A 23,865-nucleotide genomic window follows, 5' to 3' on the forward strand; every position below is an offset into this window, starting at 1 on the left:
TACTCCTAATTACATATTTTGTTGCTGATGATATCCTAACACAAGGCGGAATCAGGTGGGACCCCCTACTTCTCGAGAAAATGAGCTGAGCTTCTCTCTCATGAGAATTATTGTCCTCTTCACTTTCGCCCATACCAATCACTCCTTGGTCCAAAAAAAGTCTGATTTTGTTCTTCGAACTTGCATGGCCTCATCCTAGTTCAAACATCCTTTGATTGCAAGCGCAGTTGCTATCTAGCAGCAAATCATCTATAATTATTGAACACTAACCAGCTAGTTTCGTAGGAGTCTGGTTTCAAAGCAGAGTGCATCCATAAACACCTGCTCTCAAGGTGATGGAAAATGCCTTTGAGATTCTGAATGGTAGCGATGCGTCTATGCTAGTTCCTTTGGGTCAACATTCTGTATCATAAATTGTGTGGTCCTGATCTGTGTCTAACGTGGGAGAGTTCAGAATTCATTCTGTCTTCAGAAATGGATTCATATTTATGATGATCTAAGTGTCTAGGTCCCCTCCTTTTGCTCATGGGCTGTCCCAGAGGTTGGTCGTATCTTCTGCTCTCTTTAGCCTTCACATGGAGTCTCTGGGGTCTGTAATGGGCAACCGGGACATTACAAAACACCAGAGTGCTGATGATCACCAATTAAGCGTTTCATATGGCGTTTGCATTTCAGATTTTGCGCTTTTATTGAATGCACTAGAAATCTGGAATTATATTTCCTCTCAGAAATGAAAAACTGTTTTGACCGCAATCCTCCTGCTGCATTGAAACTCTTCTGCCCACACACTGAATCTTGGCTCACTTGAAATCAGTAAATAAGTGTATTACAATCTCGCTTGGAATTAACTCCTTCCAGGTCCATGAACTTCTTCCTTGGTCCACATTTAACTATGCAACCTCAAAACTGGTAGTCTTTGGCCTGTACTAGGTGGATATCTTTTGGATGGCAAAACCACAGATTCCAGCAGAGCTCCTCTGAACTGTGATTCAAACTTTGGTCTGACATGTTGACATACGGAGAGCCATATTGGCTGGTCTTCCCAATCATCCATGGTTATCATAGACTTCCTTTGGCTCTTGCTTCACCAGAGACCAGACACATTGCTTTTCGATGCCAGTCATCATAGACCTGCTTTGGCTCTTGCTTCACCAGAGGCTTGGACGCATCACTTTCGATGCCAGTTATCATAGACCTGCTTTGGCTGTTGCTTCACCAATAACCAGACACATCGCTTTCGATGTCTGTTATTATAGACCTGCTTTGGCTCTTGCTTCACCAGAGGCTTGGACGCATCACTTTCGATGCCAGTTATAGACCTACTTTGGGTCTTGTTTCACCAATAACCAGACACATCGCTTTCGATGTCTGTTATCATAGACCTGCTTTGGCGCTTGCTTCACCAGTGACCAGACACTTCGCTTTCGATGTCAGTTATTATAGACCTGCTTTGGCTCTTGCTTCACCAGTGACCAGACACATCGCTTTCGATGTCTGTTATCATAGACCTGCTTTGGCTCTTGCTTCACCAGTGACCGGACACATCGCTTTCGATGTCTGTTATCATAGACCTGCTTTGGCTCTTGCTTCACCAGAGGCTTAGATTCACCACTTTTGATGTCAGTCATAATTTACCTGCTTTGGCTCTTGCTTCACCCGAGGCTTGGACGCATCTCTTTCGATGCCAGTTATAGACCTACTTTGGGTCTTGTTTCACCAATAACCAGACACATCGCTTTCGTTGTCTGTTATCATAGACCTGCTTTGGCTCTTGCTTCACCAGAGGCTTGGATGCATCGCTTTCGATGTCAGTTATCATAGACCTGCTTTGGCTCTTGCTTCACCAGTGACCGGACACATCGCTTTCGATGTCAGTTATCATAGACCTGCTTTGGCTCTTGCTTCACCAGTGACCGGACACATCGCTTTCGATGTCTGTTATCATAGACCTGCTTTGGCTCTTGCTTCACCAGAGGCTTAGATTCACCACTTTTGATGTCAGTCATAATTGACCTGCTCTGGCTCTTGCTTCACCCGAGGCTTGGATGCATCTCTTTCGATGCCAGGTATCGTAGACCTGCTTTGGCTCTTGCTTCACCAGAGGCTTAATGCATCACTTTTGATGCCAGTAATCTCGAACTATCAATTTGACTTCACAACAAACTTGGCAGTGCAGGGGGTTATTGTAAAATAAAATGTGCCTGACCCACTAACTAAAAAAGCTCTTAACCAGGCACTCACCTATTTTTCTGGCACTCTCCTTGAAGAGCTCGCCATCATCTTGTGGAGAGGTCCTAACCACCAAACTCTTCAACTCTATTTTTCTGGGTCTGTCCCTTCCCTCTTCTCTGTAAAAACACAGTCAAGACTATATATTTATGTTCATGATCAAGCATCAAGCCTTTTATTGGACTATCTGATAGCTACAGTGCATCATATGTTTTTTGTTGTGCCAGGTCTCTTCCTTTCGCAGACTGTAGCATGTCTGCTCTAACACCCCTCTTATTGGTCACATATTGACACTTTCATTAATCCACTTCCCTTTTTAAATTTGGAAATTTGCTGAACATTCCGTCCCGTAGCCGTTATATGTACTCACTAGGTTGCACTGAGCACACAGCCACAACTTCGGGGTTAACTATTGCATAAGCATGAGACTATTTTCTGAACAGTCATTCTATGGTCTGGACTTTGCTTTGTTTAAACAAACTATATTCAAGCCTCTGCTTCAGATCGTGTTCTTTGTTGACACCCTCTAGTCAGTAGAAAAACAATGTGCTCTGATGGCGTGTTTTGGTGGTACGTACAGTCCGCTGAGTTTTGCAAGATTGCTTGGTTTTGTTGAGTTTGAATAGGGTAAGAAAAGAACCAATCACTTGAGTCTGGATGGATGTCTACCCTCTGCGTTTTCTGAAGGCTGAGATATACTCTGCTATTCTCTCCAATAATCTTTTTTCCTTTGTTGGTGATCTAAGCATGATTAAAGTGCCTGATGTTTCTGATTATATCTGGTTACAATGGCCCTTGACCTAGAAAGAGTCCCACGGAGCTGGCCAGGAATGGAATCGGTAAGTGCCTTATATTTTGCGTGTCCTTTTTTGTACGAGGCTGGTCATTGCTGTACTCTTGTATCAGTCCTCGTTCTGAGCTTGCACTGCCAAGGGCTGTGAATCAGGGGTGCTTGTTATCCAGTACCCTTGTCAGCTGGCTTCCTTCTCTCCCCAGGGCTGAAGGACTATCAGTTTCCACAGGATGAGGAAGTGGCTCCCTCCAACCCCTTCCTTGAGGAAGAAGAGGGAGTAAAGAAGGACTCCAGAGTTGTGGATCTTGCCACCGAGCTGCTGATGGTGGCAACATCGAGGCGCAGTCTCCGTAAGTTGTAATACTACCCCCTGGGCTAGGGGTGGAAAAAAGGCATCCTGAATTCCAAGAGCAGAGCTGGGTAGCGGGCCACTGTTCATTCTTAAATGGAAGGCAGACATCTTATAGGTAGATCGTTGTCAGGAGGAAACCAGACTTTGCTTTAAGGTGGGTGTTTTTAAATGATTTTTCTGTCCATGTTTTACAAGTATCTGTTTGTCTGAAAGCAAGGGTTTGTACTGCATTGAGGCAGCTCCCTCACTGCTTTAGAGAGGGTAGGTACTGCCTCGCGGCAGCTCCCGCACAGCTTTAGGGAGGGTAGGTACTGCCTCGAGGCAGCTCCAGCACTTCTTTAGGGAGGGTAGGTACTGCCTCCAGGCAGCTCCAGCACTTCTTTAGGGAGGGTAGGTACTGCCTCAGAGCAGCTCCTGCACTTCTTTAGGGAGGGTAGGTCCTGCCTCGAGGCAGCTCCCGCACTGCTTTAGGGATGGTAGGTACTGCCTCGAGGCAACTCCCGCACAGCTTTAGGGAGGGTAGGTACTGCCTCAAGGCAGCTCCCGCACTACTTTAGGGAGGGTAGGTACTGCCTCGAAGCAGCTCCTGCACTGCTTTAGGGAGGGTAGGTACTGCCTCGAGGCGGCTCCCTCACTGTTTTATGGAGGGTATGTACTGCCTCAGGGCAGCTCCCTCACTGTTTTAGGGAGGGTATGTTCTGCATCGAGGCAGCTCCCGCACTTCTTTAGGGAGGGTAGGTGCTGTCTCGAGGCAGCTCCCACACAACTTTAGGGATGGTAGGTGCTGCCTCCTGGCAGCTCCCGCACTGCTTTAGGGAGGGTAGGTACTGCCTCGAGGCAGCTCCCTCACTGTTTTAGGGAGGATAGGTACTGCCTCGAGGCAGCTCCCGCACTGCTTTAGGGAGGGTAGGTACTGCCTCGAGGCAACTCCCTCACTGTTTTAGGGAGGGTAGGTACTGCCTAGAGGCAGCTCCTGCACTGCTTTAGGGAGGGTAGGTACTGCCTCGAGGCAGCTCCCGCACTGTTTTAGGGAGGGTAGGTACTGCCTAGAGGCAGCTCCCGCACTGCTTTAGGGAGGGTAGGTACTGCCTCGATACAGCTCCTGCACTGCTTTAGGGAGGGTAGGTCCTGCCTTCAGGCAGCTCCTGCACTGCTTTAGGTAGGAGCTATAGTAGTCACAGGTGAATAACACACATTATGTGGGATAGATGGCTCTTCTTTCATTCTTTCACGGTGCCTAGAATATTGACAGTTGCTATTGGTAATGAATATGCTAGTGGTGGTTTGCATCCTAAGATCAATGTTGTAGCCAATGTGCTGCTTCTTGTACTGAACAGACATGCACACACCCTCAGCAATGCTTCGGAGTCTGTAAGAGCTCTTTGGTTGGATGGAAGGGAGCGGTTTTGAGGAGGATGTTGGTTGTTCTGACTCCATGCCATACCTTTTCACTGCAGATCTCTATAACATCAGTAACAGTCGTGGGAAAGTTGGCACATTTTGCATTTTTAAGACCGTATATAAGATTGGAGAAGATGTCATTGGGACCTTCAACTTCTTCGAAGGAGACATTCCCTGCCTACAGGTAAGTGCAGTCAGTCTCTCCTCTGCAGACCTTCTGTCCAACCTCACCTGTCTTATAAATCGGCGTCCTTTCCTTGTTTTGTGGCAAACTCACCTGACTGACTCAAATGTTGCATATATTTTCTCTGTAATTGCAGGTTGTGATTGCAGGTCTTAGGCATGAGGCTGTTTCTTGGGGTTCTGGGACCATCAAGGGTTGCTGGGTAGTAACCAGGTGATTTGTTATTTATTGCTGATGTCTAAAGGCCACTGGTACTTGTGCACTCCTGCTGGAAGTTTAGGCGATTCACTTCAGGCACATGACTCACCCGGATCAGTAAAGTAGTGCAGTCCAGGCTTGGGCTAAAATGTGGTGGCAGGTTAGAATTACAGATACAACATGATGCAGTAGAAAACATCCTATACGCTAAAAATCCAGCCAATGCCAAATAAATCTAACAATTATATTTATAAGTAAGTAAAAAGAGCTGGTAGAATAAAATGCACAGAGAAAATCAGTAGGTACGAACCCCAAGGTTTGTTTCTAGTTAGTCTCCTGTGCCATTGTCCCGTGGCTCATAGGAATACCTTCTGGGAAACTTTGCGACTCATTGAATCGTTTCCTAACAGCCCCTTCAAAACTTCTGTTACGTCTATCTTTCTTTTTCAGTGGCTGCGGCTCTGGATGCAAGACTGGATAGCTCAGTGGGTTGAAACCCCAGCTGCCTATTTTCCAGTCACCAAAATAAAAACAGTAAGAAGTCACTGAACCCAAAAAAACAACTCCCCAAAACAGCAAGGATCTCACCCACTGTATCAGTGGTACACTTCATTTTCAGCATTTCTTCAGAATATCTGTGTACATGTTAATGGTGGCAGGAGTCCAGTTACTGGACAAGACCTAATTTGGTATTTTAAAAACAATTAAGGCCCCATTTGGTTGAAAGGGGCAGGTGTTAGTTTTTACTGGCATGCGCTATGAAGTCCTCGGAGGGTACTCGCCTTGAGCAACCCACACATTTGAAGCTACTAGTGATGTTCAAATATTTCCAATGACTGGGGTACTCAATGGACAATAAGCCTGCATTAACACTCATCTGTCTTGGGATGATGATGGAAGCAATAAAGGGAACATTGTAGGTTAGTGGAGGGCTGGGAACGGTGCACGTTTATCCCTTCACTTGAGGAAAATTGTCTTGACTGTTCCATGACCCGGGCAGCTGAACTGTATCTACAGAGTCTTCTTCTTTAGCTCCTTGTGACATGCTCTGATCAATTTGCTGATCCTTCCTAAATAAGGACAAACTGATCCACCCTCACAGCTACTCTGCTAAGCTTTAGTCATCAGGTGACACCAGGAAGCCTTCCTGGTGGCGTGTTTGCTCAGCACATGTCCACGGGGTCCTCTGGCTGTCCAAACAATGTACAACTTATTGGGCACATATGATTCTGTATTCATAATGTTTTGGGGGCACAGGAAGTAACCCAGAGCCAACCAAGTGCAGCCTTTATGTTTTTTCCTGAGCTGGGAGTCCAGTGTCAGATCAGTGTAACCTGGTCAAGGTGTGTGTGTGTGTGTGTGTGTGTGCGCGTGTGTGTACTGCCCCCAGACATCGTCAATCAATAGCCCTTAAATGTTTGGTGGCTGCCACGAGTGCAGTGATGTCATTTGAGATGTCATCAGTGATGCCATCAGTGATGTCACTGATCACGTCATGAATGATGTAATATGTGACGTCATCAGCAGTGCATTGCAGGGGCGAGAGTTATAGTTAGCTGAACTAACTATAACGGCCGAATTTCACTGGTTTTGTACGAGTGAAATGTCCAACTAACTATAACGCCACTAAAACGTATGTTTTTTTCAGTGAATTTCAAAGGTTTTTTAAATGCTAATTTCTAACTAGAACGTCCCTGAAACCTGTGTTTTTTTTCAGTGAATTTCAATGGTTCTTTCAATGCTAATTTCTAACTATAACGTCCCTGAGACCTGTGTTTTTTTCAGTGAATTTCAAAGGAGGTTTAGATGATAATTTCTAACTATGACTACAAAGGTAGGACATGTGAAGAAAGAGGAAGAAAGGCACAGAAAGAAGCAAGAGAAATGCAGAAAGTGGCAGCAGATGTCTAGAAAGGCAAAGAAAGGTGCAGAAAGAGGCAAGAGAATTGCTAAAAGAAGCAACAGAGGTGTAGAAAGAAGCAAGAGAAGTACAGAAAGAGGCAAGTGGGGTGCAGGAAGAAGCGAGAGCAGTGCAGAAAGAACCAATAGAGGTGCAAAAAGAGGCAAAAGCGGTGCAAAAAGAAGGAAGAGAAGTGCAGAAAGAGGCAAGAGAATTGCTGAAAGAAGCAACCGAGGAGTAGAAAGAAGCATGGGTAGTGCAGAATGAAGCAACAGGGGTGCAGAAGGAAGCAACAGAGACAAGAGAGTTGTGGAAACCTGCAAAATAGGTACAGAAAGATGTAACAGAGGTGCAGACAGAGGCAAGAGAGGTGCAAAACAGGTAAAAGGGGTGGAGAAAGAGGCAAGAGGTGTGCTGAAATTTGCAAGAGAGGTGCAGAAAGAATCAAGAGCAGTGCAAAAGAACCAACAGAGGTGCAAAAAGAGGCAAGTGAGGTGCAGAAGGAGGCAAGAGAACTGCAGAAAGATGCAAGAGAGTTGCTGAAACAAGCAAAAGGGGTGCAGAAAGGAGATACAGGTGGGAAGACTGAAGCAAGAGAGGTGTCGAAAGAGGCAATAGGGGGGCAGAAAGAAGCAAGATAAGTGCAGAAAGAAACAAAAGAAGTGCAGAAAGAAGGGACAGAGGTGATGAAGGAGGCTAAAAAGGTGCAGAAAGACATAAGAGGGGTACAGAAAAAGGCACGTTTTACTGGGACTGGCCTTGAAAGCAGAACATTGCATCGTGGCCGGAGATTTTAACTTCCGGATGGATGATCCATCCGATGCGGCCGCTATTAAAATCTCTGAGGCTATGGCACCGCTGGGTTTGCTCCCCTATTTGCAGGGGCCGACGCACAACAAGGGGCACACTCTCGACCAGGTTTTCTCGACTTCCCCTTTGGAGGCCTTAGAGATTATCCCGGTACTATGGTCAGACCATCTGCTGGCTAAATGTTCGATCAAAGGCACAGGTAAATTGGTTGTTGCTGCCCCACAGCAGTTTGGTCGCGCCCATAGGGCGTACCATCGAGTGACCCCTGAGATGCTGGCTCAGGCTGCCCTGGATCACCCCTGCCCCCTTTCTGGCGACCTGTCGAAGGATCTGGAGTCCTTGCAGGCATGGCTTTCCGACAGGCTTAACGATCTTGCCCCGGAATTGGCTCCTCGCCTTACTCCCAAACGAGTTTCCGCCCCTTGGTTTACCGCTGCACTGTCGGTTAGGCGGCAGCAATGCAAGGTAGCCGAAAGAGCCTGGCGGGTAAAATATGACCCGGATGCTTAGTTGACCTTTAAGAGCGTGGTTAAGGAGTATCACCGGGACATTCGCTTAGGTAAGAAAGCCTATTTGGCAGGGAGGATAGAGGCTGCCTCCAACTCCTGCAAGGAGATCTTCTCTATAGTTAGAGAATTTATTTCCCCCCGGACTAACACCTTTGAGGAGAGACCCTCTGATTCCTGGGCCTCGGATCTTGCTAGTTTTTTCACGAGCAAGATCCAACTCATACAGGATTCCTTTCCATCGGTTGTACCCGTGGAGCAAACTAATTTTGAGGCCAATCGATCACCCCCTGTTTTGCCAGGCTTGACGCTGGGCGTATTTCCACCTTTATCTGCGCCCGCCTCTTTAGCACTTCTGGGCAATTTAAAATCGGGCTCGCCCTTGGACCCATGCCCTGCTAAAATTTTGGCTAAACTGGCCGAGGTGGTTAATCCATTGGCTAACCCGCTACTAAATCTATCGCGGAGTCAGGGAGTGGTTTCGCAGGCGTGGAAGCAGGCAATGGTCATCCCGCTGCTCAAAAAGCTTGGTCCGGATCCAAAGGCCCCAGTTAACTACCGGCCTATCTCTCTGCTGCCGGCTCTTACGAAAGTTGTTGAAAAGCACGTGCGGACGGTGTTGTCCAACTTTCTAGAGTCGAATGAGATCTTGCATGCCACTCAGTCGGGTTTTCGTCCAAATCTCAGCACGGAGACTGCGCTCCTCGAGGTCTCAGAAACCATTAAAGGGGTTCTGGATACTGGGGGCAAAGCCATGCTGGTGATGCTGGATTTGTCGGCGGCTTTTGACACCGTCCCCCATGATGGTCTTCTCACAAGACTCTATGAGATCGGACTACGGGGGACGGTGTTTAGTTGGTTTTCCTCCTTTCTAACGGGCCGCCGGCAAACGGTCTGGGCCTCGCCTGATTCCGCCGTGATGCCGCCTCTGGGAGTTGGGGTCCCTCAGGGCTCTATTTTGAGCCCGACCCTCTTTAATATCTTCATGACCCCTTTGGCGGCGTTGGCGGAGTCGTTTGGGGCCCGGATCGTATCCTATGCAGACGACACCCAGCTCCTCTTCTCGTGTAAGAGAGGAGGAGACTTTGATGGGGAGAGTATCCGAGATTGCCTTGGGGCTGTGTTTCAATGGTTTCAAATGAACAGCCTCAAGTGCAATTCCGATAAGTCCGAGGTACTTTTCTTTGGGTGCGACACGGAGCCAGACTGGCTGGCTTGGTGGCCCACCAATATGTTCCCCCCAACTTGTTCATCCCAAATGGCTAAGAACTTGGGGGTTAAGATGGACAAGGGGCTGACTATGAAGTCGCAGATCCTGGGGGTGTCGGGCACTTGCTTCGGCCTCCTGAGGATGCTTCGGAGGTTTCTTCCCCTCTTATCGGAGGAGCACAGGAGGCTGACTGTGCAGGCTCTGATAGGCTCCAGGCTAGATTATTCTAACGTTCTGTACCTGGGCTTGCCAGAGTACCTGCTACAGCGGCTCCAAATTGTGCAGAATGCCGCGGCGAGAGCGATCTTTGGCTTAAACAGACGCGTCAGTGCGGTGGGCTTGCTCCAGACCCTGCACTGGCTCCCAATCCGCAAGCGGATCGCCTTTAAGGCTTTGACCCTGACATATAAGGCCCTCCATGCGATGGGTGCAAAGTACCTCCAAAGGAGACTTGCCTTCTACCGTCCGGCTCGCTCTCTGAGATCAGAATCCCTGTTCTTGGCGTCCGTCCCGCGAGTAAAGAAAGCGCGCGTGGGAGGTCGCTCTTTTGGATTACTGGCGCCACAGCTGTGGAACTCTCTACCTCTTACACTTCGGGGAGCCACCAGCTTAATTGCTTTTAGAAAGGATCTCAAAACCTGGTTGTTTACTCAGTAGGCCTTGTTTCGCTTATTGTTTTTCTTTCTGTCTGTGTCACTTTCTGTCTTTTTAATGTGTTATGTTTATGCATTGTAGTCGACCTTAAATAAAAGCGCCGGGACACTCTTTTTGAGTAGCCGTGCGCTCTATAAAAACCATTTTAACATAACATAACATAACAAAGAGTGAAGAAAGGTGCAGAAAGAGGCATGAGGGTACAGAAAGAAGCAAATGAGGTACAGAAAGGCAACAGACATGCAGAAAGCGGCAAGAGAGATGCTGAACGTAGAAGAGATTTGCAGAAAGAGGCAAGAGAAGTGCAGAAAAAGAAAGAAATGTGCAGAAAGAAGCAATAGAAATGCAGAAGAGGCAAGAGAGGCGCAGAAGCAAGCAAGAGTGGCTTGCACACCATTAGCACCAATTTAACACCCACATTTAGCAATAAGTAACAGGTGACCATTCTAGGTTTGCAAAGGGACTTCCAACACTCTGTAACACTTGTCACTGCACTTTTGGTAACGTTTGAGCTATTTGAGCTAGAAACAAGGCTTTTTTTGTTAAAATCTACAGATTAGGGAGCAGATGATGAATTATGTGGCTAATGTGGAAAATGTATGTTCGAGGCATATGAGCTGCAGATCACACACTAGGGTTAGTAGATCGCCATCTGGTGTTGGGCTCGGATGCTTGATTGTTGTTGTTGTCTTCGGAAGAAGTCTTTGGTCACGAGATAGGTGACTCCTCCCTTGGACGACAGTGCGCATGGGCATCAACTCCATCGTTAGATTGTTTTTTTCCGCCATTGGGTTCGGATGCAACTTTTCCGCTCCGGTTGGAAATATCAATTCCAAGCTTTTCGAAGCGAAAAACTTCACACAAAACATCGAAGCACCTTCATTCTCGACATCGATTACATCGGCTCGATTCTGGACGTCGACGTGGACCGCTGGGCCTATCCACACCGTGAGGCCTACTGCTCATGGAAAGGACGCCGTTCAAAAAATGCCCCCAGTGTGGAGCAAAATTTCCGCACAGTGACCACCACAAAGTCTGCAACCTGTGCCTATCACCGGAACACGACGAGTCCAGCTGTCCAGCCTGCGCATCCTTTCGATCCAAAAAGACCATTCGGTATCGAAGGGCTCGACGCCACATCATGGCACAGAGACCAGCTCCGGAACCAGAGGACACCTTTGATGAAGGCCGATGTCCCGGAAGAAGATTCCGATGATCTACAAATAATTTCCGAAGCAGACGACTCAGACGACCCCATCACTCCTGGGCAACGTGTGAGTACTACTGCCCCTGCCCCAACCCCACCAAAACCAAAGGCATTGGTCAAGACTTCGCCTGCTGGCCCCAGTCGAGTCCGAAAACATCCTTCAGAAACCCCGCCTCCGGGCTCGACTCCGAAGAAACATAAGCCTTCCGGTAGCTCGGGACCGAGCAAACCGCATGTCACTGTCCAACCGGCACCATCGGCACCGAGGACAAAAGACCACTCTGCACCGAAATTGGTTCCTAAGCCCTCAGCCCCGAAAACACCAAGGCCAATAGACACACGGGCACAGAAGGTTCCCAAGCCCACAGATACACCTTCGGCTCCGAAAACCACATCGGCACCAAAACCACCGGCTAAGGACTCTCATACGCCTCCTAAAGCCAAACAAGCTACTGATCAACCAAAACCTAGATCGGAACCGAAAAAATCGGTACCAAATACTGTTCCTGAAGAACAAGAAGTTTTTCATCCAGATCCAATCGACCCAAGGCAGAAAAGATTTACATCAACCCCAAGACTGGACATGTCACCGCGGTGCCATGTAAAAAAACGGAAACTGGACACACCACCTGCCCCAGTTCCTGTAAATGGGAAGGACTCTTCAACATCCCCTATCCCTCCTTCTCCTATACTGCCTCCTATCCCACCCCCTCTGCCTACACCACCCTTACCTATACCCTCTCCATCACATACACCACCACCACAGGATGATGATGATGACCTGGGGGTGGGGGTGACCCTAATGATCCGTTCACGGATCCAGAAACCTCACAACTGGATGATTGGGCATTCCCTTTACCAGACATGCCTGACCCTCAGCCATATCCCTCAAAACCATCGCCTCCTGATGATCACCTGGGGTTTGGCCAGTTAGTAAATAGAGCAGCAATATACCACGGCGTCACAATGCACTCAGACGCACCAGAGAAAGACTTCCTATTAGACACTTTCAAACAGTCTCAAAAGTCGGTACAAATTCTACCCATGATTAAAGGAGTCATAAAACACGCCCCCGAAGTCCTTAAAGACCCCGTTCGTGCCAGGGTTCTCAACCCACGGATCGAAAATAAATAGAGGCCTGCCCCTGAAGATCCTAATTACATCAAAGGGCAACTCCCTTTGGATTCATTGGTCGTTTCCAATGCTCGGAAACGCGCCAACTCCCAAACCACAGGAGATACACCACCCCCAGACAAAGAATCCAAACTATTGGAAGCCTCTGGCAAAAGAGTAGCAGCACAAGCCACTAATCACTGGCGTATTGCCAACACCCAAGCCCTACTAGCACACTATGACAGGGCCCATTACGTCCAATTAGTGACTCTCTTATAACATCTGCCAGACCAATATAAAACCCAGGCAAATGACCTCATTCAGGAGGGAAAGCTTATTTCAAATGCCGCAATTAAATGTGCGCTTGACACCGCAGACACCGCCTCTAGAGCAATTAACACAAGCGTGCGCCTTCGACGACATGCCTGGCTACGCATTTCAGGCTTTAAGCCAGAGGTACAAACCACCATACTTAGTCAGCCATTCAATCAGGAACAGCTCTTTGGGCCAGCAGTAGACACTGCCCTTGAAAAAATGAAGAAGGACACAGAGACGGCTAAGTCCATGGGAGCATTACAGTCTCCCCAACCACGTGGCTCCTTTCGGCGCTCCTTCTATAGAGAAGCCTCCAAAAATATGGGAGCGGACACCTCCTCTACATTCAAAACCGCCACACACACATCCCCCAGTAGAGGAGATTTTAGAGGCGGATACAGAGGAAACAACAACAAGGGGCGAGGTCGAGGTAATAACAACACTCGCACCTCCCCTGCCACAAAACAATGACTTTCCTCCACTCCCCCCAGACCATTCCACTCCGGTCGGGGGAAGACTAAAACAGTTCCTACCTGTCTGGAACTCCATCACAACAGACAAGTGGGTCAAACAAATTATCCAGTAGATTGAAAAACTTTATTCGGTAAGGCAATTACATACCATAAAAGCGTTTACATGTCAAATACATTAATGGTTATACACATATCGTTTTTAAAAGGTAAATTGATTTAGCCTAGATAATTACAAATAGGTGCAGAAAAACGAAATGACAGTTAAAAGAAATGTTTTGACATTAGTTAAAAAATAGTAAAATAGAATAAAAGGATTTAGACAATACTGAACAGAAAGGAAACAAACCCCCCAGTAGCAGTTTTAGGATGCATGGGAGGGCTAATCCCAGTTCATCGTAGGGTATGTTTAATTTGCTTATAAAAAACCATCTGTCAGTATAATGTTTAAGAAGAAAACAGAGACGGGGGGCGAATCTCCGTTTAAAGATTAGTTCTATGTCTCACACAAAATTTTAAGAACATTGCCGTATTTTTTGCCAATATTTCTGTTTCTAGCATTTGGAGGGCCATAAAAGCTGGCCGGTGTTGGGTTAAGCCCAGCTGTTTCAGGAAAGGCAACAGATATAATTTTCTTGGCTCTGCATAGAATTTACAAAATATTATTGCATGCAGCGTTGTTTGGGGAGAATGGTCGTCACAGGGGCACGGCGTCAGTTGGGTTTTCCAATCGTTTGTCACAGGGAAAGTGATTAAACGATGAAATATGTTCAGTCGCATTCTGGTCAGTAAAAATTTCTCATAGTTAGTAAGAGTGGAATTCAGATATAGCTCTATTTGATCCGTAGTTCGTATGGAAAAAAACAGTTGTACAGAGTTTTTATTTAATTCAAGAGCCAGGCGCAGGTCATTTAGGTGAGTTAAGCACATGTCTCGAAGTCTTTTTCTGGGAATTAGGGTGATGTCGTGGGGTTTTGAAAAGAGATGCTCAAGTCCTAAATCCGTTAAGAACTTTTTAACATAAGCAAGCCAAGTGATTAGTGACCTGTGCTCCAAATTCATACAATCGTTAATAAGTCCCTGAGTGAATTTTAATTCTGGTGTAGACCAGATGCGGTGCCATAATAAGATGGGCTGCATGCGTATCACGTCCGTGATATAAGGAAGGCCCAGTTCACTATGGATGTTAAAAATTGAAGTGGACGATGGGACTCCCAACAGGAATTTCAGAAAAGAATTCTCTGTCTTTTGTAGTAAAGTGACTCGTGCATTTCCCCAAATCCCGGCCCCGTAGGTTGCTGTGCTAAGGCATTTTGATTTGTAAATGTCGAGCATTTCCTTAGATGCTCTTTTACCCAGCCTCCGGGCGAACACTCTCAGTGCCGTTGTTGCTTTTAGAAACTGTAAGTTTCTGTTTTCTATTGCACATTTCCAAGTGGTTTTGTTATCTATCACGACTCCTAGGTAGGGGTAAGTGGTGGTATACTCTATTTTAGTGTCATATAGGTAGATATTTTTCTTTTTGCGTAGATGTTTCCCTGATGCCATCACAAAGGTCTTTTTGGCGTTAATATTCAGATCCAATCGCTTCATGAAAATGGTGTATCTCACCAGGGCCCGTTGTAACTCAAGGGGGGTGCGGGCGAGTATGACTGCGTCGTCCGCATATAGGAGGGCGGGGATTGGGCGTTGTTTAATGCATGGCTGGTCCTGGCTACCTTTTAAAAGAGCTACTTCTAGACCGTTGGTATAAATATTGAAAAGGAAAGGAGCCAGGACACAGCCCTGCCTTACCCCCCGCTCAATTCCAAACGAAGATGTTAGCTGCCCCCCAAGACCATATCTTACTCTAGTGGTGGTGTTCGAGTAGATTTCTCTGATGTAATTGACCAGGTTGATATCTATGCCCAATTGGGTCATTATGGTCCAGAGCTTGGTGTGATCTACGCAGTCAAAGGCTGCGGACAGGTCGACGTATGCCATGAAAAGACTGCCACCCTTAGCATGGACATACTTCCCTCTCAAGAGGGTAAGGTTAAGGACCTGTTCTATAGTGCCTCTGCCTTCCCTGAATCCGAACTGAAGGTCAGATAGGATGTTATTTGACTCGGCCCAATCTTGTAGGCGTGCTAAAAGGATTCTACCTACTACCTTTCCAAAAGAATCCAATAAAGAAATTGATCTGTAGCATGCAGGACTGTTTCTATTTCCCTTTTTAAATATAGGCACGAGGATCGAATCTGACCAAGAAGTCGGTAGTCCTACATGTCCCAACGCCTCTAGAACGTTTAATAACAGAGGGGCCCAGAGGTCGGTATTTGATTTGTATAGGTCCATTGGGACCGCGTCAGGACCCGGGGCCTTTCCTGACTTACTGGCATTCAAGGCCCGCTCTACCTCTGCGACCTCAAAATTCATATTTAGTAAGTTAGTTTGGGGCGTTAGGGAATGATGGATTTGTGATGGTGGCCCGGCCGTGTTAGAATTTTTTTTTGTGAAATGGGTAACCCACTCTTGTTCTGAAATGGTAGTTTCGATTGTACCGCTAACTTTTGGTCCTGTCAGGAAGGAAGAGTTTACAATCTCCCAGAACGTTACCGAATCTGTATTCTGGCAGCTGTTGTGTAATGCAGTCCAGTGTTCTTCTTTAAGTTCTCTTTTCCTGGATGCTACTGCCTTGTTATAGTTATACCTAGCTGTTGAGATTTCGGGAATATTTCTTGGGGATTTTTTGAGGGCAGTTTTAAGAATTTTGTGGGCTCTAGAACATTCTGTATTGAACCACCTAAACTTGGGTTTATCCTGAGGTATTTTTTGCGCCCGTGGATGAACTGTCAATGCGTTCTTAACCTGTGATGTAATTAGTTCGTGGTTAGCCACAATCTCTGCTGGATTAGACGTCTCCGTTAAACAAACTTCAAAGGCTGGACGGGCCGCGTTAATTATGGTTGCTAGAATGACAGTGGGGTCAATTTTAGACCATTTTAGTGCATAGCCATTTGGGCGGGGCATGGAGATAAGGTCTGAGTGGAGTAGTGTTTCAGGATTTTTTGTGGGGCAGTAGTTTGAATTATGACAGTCAGTGGAAAATGGTCACTGAAAGCACAGTCGTGGACAATAACGTCGGTAATCGGATTATGGGAAGTATTCCCTACTAGAATAAAATCGATGCAGGAGGATAGGCCTCTGCCGTTGAAAGTGGGAGCGAAGGGAGTTATGGGGATGGTAAGTTCGTTTGCAAAGGCCAACTGTAAAAGAATCATGGTCTCGTTCAAAACAGACCCCTTATGAGAGTGTGGAAAATGGGGGGTATTATTTTGTAAATGGTCCAAGTGACCGCAGTTCCCATTTAAGGTACTCTTGCATAGTGCTGTGTTAAAATCCCCCCCCCCAGATTATTATTGGTTCCTTACCTTTAGTGGAGATTGATTGTTTTTGTAAGAAAACACGAATTTCTTTTATGACCTCTACAAGTCTATTTTCCGAGAGGTTATTGTAGAAATTAACTATTAAGATGTAAGGCATTCTACTTATAATAACTCGTATAATCTGGTATTGTGGCTCAGCTTTAAGAGTATGGGCCTCCAGAGTTGGTATTAAGTTTGAGACATATATAGTTAGTCCACCCTTTGCCCTGCCAGATGTTGAGGGGAGTGCTGGGCTGAAAAAGGTCTTATAGCCGTTTATATGTAGGGGGGTTGTTAACCATGTCTCCTGGAGAGCGATGATATCATTTTCTTTAATAAATTTAATCCATTCTTCATTTAGGATCTTTAAACGAAGACCTGATATATTCCAAAAAGTTATTTTTAAAGGTGAATGTGTTTTCTTACATATAGGATTAATCCTGCGGGTGGTTTGATTATGTGCAATAAGGTCCATGCTAGTACTGATGTCACCCTCACTGTGCGACCTGACTGTCGTAGAGGAAATATTTTCAGGAAGACTAGTCTGTTCCAGGTTTAATACAATCCTTTGTTGGTTTATGAATAGTCGGTGAGTTGGGGAAGGGAAGATCTTGTTTTTTCCCAGGTGTGACTTAGGGTTGACGGTTGGTGGGAGTGGAGGAAAGATGGTAGTCGGAGGTACGGACTTGGATGATGATGTTAACTGTCAGTCCACCTCCTCTAATGTGGTAAGCTGTTCGAATCTGTTTTGGGTAAGGATACATCCGTTCCCTCCATGCGTACTATTTTGCTCATTGTAATAGAAATAGTCAAGTGATACCATATTGATGTGATTGCTTGCGTGTGTTATTGTCCTATTGATTCTAAGTAAGGAACGGACTAGGCCTGGTGACCTGAAGTTTACGACTATACAGTCCCCGGGACTTTTTTTTTGAGAGTCACCGATCCAGCCCACTCTCCGCACCATTAAGATCTGGTTTATATGTCTTGGGTGGAAGTAGGTATTTTTTGTTAGCCAGTCAGTGACCTTGTTCTTTAGCGAGACCCAAGTTTCAATAGAGTCTTTTTTTAAAAAAGGGACATTGGTTAGGACCAGAACGTATGGCCGGGCGGCTGGTGGTAGATGTAGATGCTCTTTGTTAGGGATAGTAGAGACTGTACTGTCTGCCCTATTGTTGTGATTTGGAATAGGTTTAGGGCTCGAAGATGGTTCTGATTCGGTAGTTGTTTTTGGTGGTCCCTTTGTTACTTGGGTCTTTGTCGGTCTAATTGTGGGAAGAAAGGTAGGAATATTTACACTAGGGTTATTGGAGAGGTTGGTTGAAGGTGGTAAGTTCCTGTTTTGGTGTGCAATCGGTTGATTGGTTACCAGCGTTGTATTAGTCGGGTTTAGTTTGCTAATGGCATCGAGTACAATCTTGGTGAGTTGGACGAATTTATCTTCAAAGACTGAGGACAGTAAAGAGATCATTTCACCAAGTTTGTCTTCGATGTCATGACAGACAGCTGATTGTAATGTCTTTATGCTATTTTCTACCGACTGCTTTAACGTCTCGCCAAGAGCAGATAGTTGATCATGGGGAGATAGATTTGTTTCCTCTGTTTGAAAGCCTATATCGCGGGTAACCAGAATTGGTAGGGCCTTCCCCCCGTTGGGGGGCTGGCCTTTTTTTTGTGTCCCCCTCCCAGTGCTCATTTTGGTTTTACCTTTCCCTCGTGTTAGAGGGCCTTTCGATTGTGGTACACCGACGTTTGACCGGAGTCTAAGTCGTTTAGATGAAGTTGAGGGATGATTAGTGGAAAGTTCGGGAGTAATCGTCAAGATAGGTGATGTGGGCGTTGAAGATGAGTTTGAAACATCAGAAATTCTATTGGATCTTGTCAAAGGTTCTAGGGAGAGTCTCCTTTCGGTTGATTGTATTTCCTGTATTATTAGGGATTCTGCCCTCAGCAGATAGGCGTCTAATGTGCCCACTGTGCTTTTACGTGTTTCCATATTAGGAAAGTGCAACAATTACAATCAGGTGAAAAAGTGGCAAATAACGCAGTACAGTTCGCGCTGTAATTAAGGTATGGTGTAGCTTTACCGTTTACTGTAGATAACAGTGTCTTAAGAGGCGTTTGGGGGGCAATCGTCTTTGGAACCGATGATATGGCTTTCCAAAAGATGTTCTAGTGGCACGGCAAAGGGGGGTGGCCCGGCCTGGCCTCCTCTGGCCCCGGACGGCCACAGACGGCCCGCCCTCTGCCCGGGCTCAGCCCGGCGCCGCCCGCGCGCGTCCCGCGACGCGGAGGGAGCCGCGACTTTTGAAGCGCCTCCGGGCGCGCTGACACCAGGAAGGGGGCAGGGCAGCGGTGGTTCACGGGAGCTGTAGTCTCCCCCAACAGCGGCCTGCGATGTCGTGGAGGCGGCGGGGGAGACACACAGCGTAGGCGCCCCGTCCAAGCAGCAACAGTTCGACCTTCCAAGCCCAGGTTAGTCACGGTGCAATGTTGTATTGAGGACAGCACCCCCCGCTCCACCGAGGGAGCCGCGACTTTTGAAGCGCCTCCGGGCGCGCTGACACCAGGAAGGGGGCGGGGCAGCGGTGGTTCACGGGAGCTGTAGTCTCCCCCAACAGCGGCCTGCGATGTCGTGGAGGCGGCGGGGGAGACACACAGCGTAGGCGCCCCGTCCAAGCAGCAACAGTTCGACCTTCCAAGCCCAGGTTAGTCACGGTGCAATGTTGTATTGAGGACAGCACCCCCCGCTCCACCGAGGGAGCCGCGACTTTTGAAGCGCCTCCGGGCGCGCTGACACCAGGAAGGGGGCGGGGCAGCGGTGGTTCACGGGAGCTGTAGTCTCCCCCAACAGCGGCCTGCGATGTCGTGGAGGCGGCGGGGGAGACACACAGCGTAGGCGCCCCGTCCAAGCAGCAACAGTTCGACCTTCCAAGCCCAGGTTAGTCACGGTGCAATGTTGTATTGAGGACAGCACCCCCCGCTCCACCGAGGGAGCCGCGACTTTTGAAGCGCCTCCGGGCGCGCTGACACCAGGAAGGGGGCGGGGCAGCGGTGGTTCACGGGAGCTGTAGTCTCCCCCAACAGCGGCCTGCGATGTCGTGGAGGCGGCGGGGGAGACACACAGCGTAGGCGCCCCGTCCAAGCAGCAACAGTTCGACCTTCCAAGCCCAGGTTAGTCACGGTGCAATGTTGTATTGAGGACAGCACCCCCCGCTCCACCGAGGGAGCCGCGACTTTTGAAGCGCCTCCGGGCGCGCTGACACCAGGAAGGGGGCGGGGCAGCGGTGGTTCACGGGAGCTGTAGTCTCCCCCAACAGCGGCCTGCGATGTCGTGGAGGCGGCGGGGGAGACACACAGCGTAGGCGCCCCGTCCAAGCAGCAACAGTTCGACCTTCCAAGCCCAGGTTAGTCACGGTGCAATGTTGTATTGAGGACAGCACCCCCCCGCTCCACCGAGGGAGCCGCGACTTTTGAAGCGCCTCCGGGCGCGCTGACACCAGGAAGGGGGCGGGGCAGCGGTGGTTCACGGGAGCTGTAGTCTCCCCCAACAGCGGCCTGCGATGTCGTGGAGGCGGCGGGGGAGACACACAGCGTAGGCGCCCCGTCCAAGCAGCAACAGTTCGACCTTCCAAGCCCAGGTTAGTCACGGTGCAATGTTGTATTGAGGACAGCACCCCAGTATGGTTACTGCCTAGAACTCACAACTACCCCCCCCCCCACACATACCGCCCAAACAGCGTTCCATGTCACCAGACCATCTTACACTCCTCAAACAAGAGGTTCTCTCATTGCTTCAAAAGCACGCAATAGAACCAGTTCCCTTAGAACATCAGGGTACAGGGGTATACTCACTCTACTTGCTAATCCCCAAAAAGGACGGGACTCTAAGACCAATACTTGACCTCAGACCCCTAAATCTGTATATCAACTCAGATAATTTCCATATGATCACTCTTCAACAAGTGCTCCCACTACTGCAACAAGGCGATTTCCTTACCACATTAGATCTCAAGGACGCCTACTTCCACATTCCCATACATCCTGCCCACAGGAAGTATTTAAGGTTTGTGGTGGACGGACAACACTACCAGTTTACAGTCCTTCCATTCGGGGTAACAACCGCACCCAGAGTATTCACAAAATGTCTAGCAGTAGTAGCAGCACATCTCAGATGGCAACAAATTCATGTCTTCCCGTATCTAGACGACTGGCTAATAAAAGCCAAGTCATTCAACAAGTGTGTTCTACACACTCACCAAACCATACAAATCTTACACAACTTGGGATTCACAATAAACTATCCCAAATCTCATCTCCAACCCTCTCACATACATCAGTACCTAGGAGCCACCATAAAACACCTCCACAGCCCTAGCATATCCCATTCCGGCCAGGATAGCCAATATACAAGCTCTTATCACAAAATTCCAAATCCAACACTCTCTTCCAGCAAGAGTGTTCATGCAACTCATAGGCATGATGGCGTCATGCATCTTCATTGTGCCTTATGCCAGACTTCAAATGCTCCCCTTGCAAGAATGTCTAGCACGTCAGTGGAACCAGGCTCACGGACAACTTACGGATCTGCTGTTGATGGACAGCCGCACACATCGCTCTCTCAAATGGTGGAACATAACAAACCTGTCCAAAGGACGGCCGTTCCTTGAGCCTCTTCCACAGATAGTGCTGACAACGGACGCATCGCTCACGGGATGGGCAGCTCATCTCCTCGGCCACACCACTCAGGGAAAATGGACTACTCAACAGAAAATGCTCCATATCAATTACCTGGAACTGCTAGCAGTGTTCCTAGCACTAAAATCATTCCAACTACATCTCCAGAACAAAACTGTCCTCATCCGGACGGACAACATGACAGCCATGTATTACATACAGAAACAAGGAGGCACACATTCTCTCCAGCTGTCCCAGCTCGCACAGAACATTTGGAGATGTGCCATTCCCCAGAAAATATACCTACTTGCAGAACACCTTCCAGGGGTTCACAATCAGATTGCCGATCTGTTAAGTCGACAGACTCAACAGATCCACGAATGGGAACTACATCCCCAAGTCCTAATACCCTTTTTCCAACAATGGGGCCAACCAGACATAGATCTGTTCACCACACACGAAAGCCAAAATGCCCAACCTTCGCCGCCAGGTTTCCCCACTCGGAGTCAAAGGGCAATGCGATATGGATGAAATGGTCAGGCAGATTTGCGTACACTTTTCCGCCTCTCTCACTCATTCCATTAGTGGTACGCAAGCTCAGGCAACAGTCCCTCAAACTGATCTTAGTAGCTCCCACATGGGCACGCCAACTGTGGTTCCCAACACTACTGGAACTCTCACTAGTGCCTCACCAAAAACTGCATCTCTCCCCGTCCTTATTAACCCAGAATCATGGAGAAATCAGACACCCAGATCCAGGTCAACTGAACCTGGCAATCTGGCTCCTGAAGTCCTAGAGTTCGGTTATCTCAACCTACCACCAGACTGCATGAATATTATAAGCGAGGCAGAAAACCTACCACTAGAGCCTGCTACGCTGCGAAATGGAAAAGATTTGCTATTTACTGCACTAACAATCATATAAACCCACTGGATGCATCCATCCAGGACATCATTTGCTACTTACTGCACTTGCAAAGATGTAATTTGGCATACTCATCCATACGTCTCCACCTAGCAGCATTAGCAGCCTACTTACAAAATAGATATCACTTGTCACTCTTTAGAGTACCTGCGATCAAAGCCTTCATGGAAGGACTAAAAAGAATTATTCCTCCCCGATTACCACCCTCTCCAGTGTGGAATCTAAACATTGTTCTTACCAGGCTCATGAGACCCCCATTTGAACCTCTGCATAAATGCGAACTACAGTTCCTCACATGGAAAGTGGCTTTCCTTATCACTATCACATCCCTCAGGAGGGTAAGTGAGATCCAGGCTTTAACCATACAAGAACCATTCTTACAATTACACCGTAGCAAGGTGGTTCTTAGAACAAATCCGAAATTTCTTCCAAAAGTCATATCTCCGTTCCATCTTAACCAATCAATAGAGTTACCAGTATTCTTCCCAAATCCAGACTCGGTAGCTGAAAGAGCTCTTCATACCTTAGACGTTAAAAGAGCCCTTCTTTACTACATTGACAGAACCAAGTCATTCCGCAAAACAAAACAATTGTTTATCGCTTTCTCTCCACCGCATAATGGCAACCCCATTTCCAAATCTGGGATAGCTAGGTGGATAGTTAAATGTATACAAATATGCTACCACAAGGCTAAACGCACACTAACCGTTCCCCCTAGAGCGCATTCCCCACGCAAAATAGGGGCTTCCATGGCATTCTTAGGAAACATTCCCTTAGAAGATATTTGTAAGGCAGCCACATGGTCTACAACACACACCTTTACCAAACACTATTGTGTTGATGTACAAGCAAAGCAACAAGCTTCTGTGGGTCAGGCTGTCCTTAAAACTTTGTTTCTAACTGCTGCAACCGATACAGATGACCACCGCTAGGGGAGATACTGCTATATAGTCTATCCTAAGTGTGTGATCTGCAGCTCATATTCCTCGAACGGAATATGCTACTTACCAGTATGCATCTGTTCTTGGCATGTAGAGCTGCAGAGTCGCACACGCCCACCCACCTCCCCGGGACCTGTATCTGTTCCAGCATTGTCTTATTAGACAACACACATGGACATCTCTCTCTTTTCTACAAACTCCATAATTTCCCATCATGGCGAAAAACAATCTAACGATGGAGTTGATGCCCATGCGCACTGTCTTCCAAGGGAGGAGTAACCTAGCTCGTGACCAAAGACTTCTTCCGAAGACAACAACAACCTGCAAGCATCCGAGGCCAACACCGGATGGCGATCTACTATCCTAAGTGTGTGACTCTGCAGCTCTACATGCCAAGAACAGATGCATACTGGTAAGTAGCATATTCCATTTGTGCGAAAGTCGGTGCAGCCAAACAGTCGCATAATTCCAGAGGCCCTGCTCATAGCTCTGACTAGGTCCAGAAGTGCTCCTCAGTGATTCCTTCTTTTTTTTGTATCATTGAGTTCATAGTGGAGCTTCTATGTAAACGAG

General features: G+C 47.5%; 1 protein-coding gene across 2 annotated transcripts in view; it reads left to right on the top strand.

Moving 5' to 3' along the window:
* RGP1 (RGP1 partner of RAB6A GEF complex) overlaps positions 1–23,865 on the top strand; it is a 163,934-nt gene that overhangs the window by 112,146 nt on the left and 27,923 nt on the right. For both annotated transcript variants that reach the window (XM_085627710.1, XM_085627712.1), the window contains 2 exons: positions 3,226–3,372; positions 4,832–4,959. In XM_085627710.1, coding sequence (XP_085483836.1) covers positions 3,226–3,372; positions 4,832–4,959 — 275 coding nt within the window. The remainder of the gene's footprint in view (positions 1–3,225; positions 3,373–4,831; positions 4,960–23,865) is intronic.

The sequence above is a fragment of the Triturus cristatus genome, chromosome 2_1 (assembly GCF_964204655.1).
Source record: "Triturus cristatus chromosome 2_1, aTriCri1.1, whole genome shotgun sequence".
NCBI lineage: Eukaryota > Metazoa > Chordata > Amphibia > Caudata > Salamandridae > Triturus > Triturus cristatus.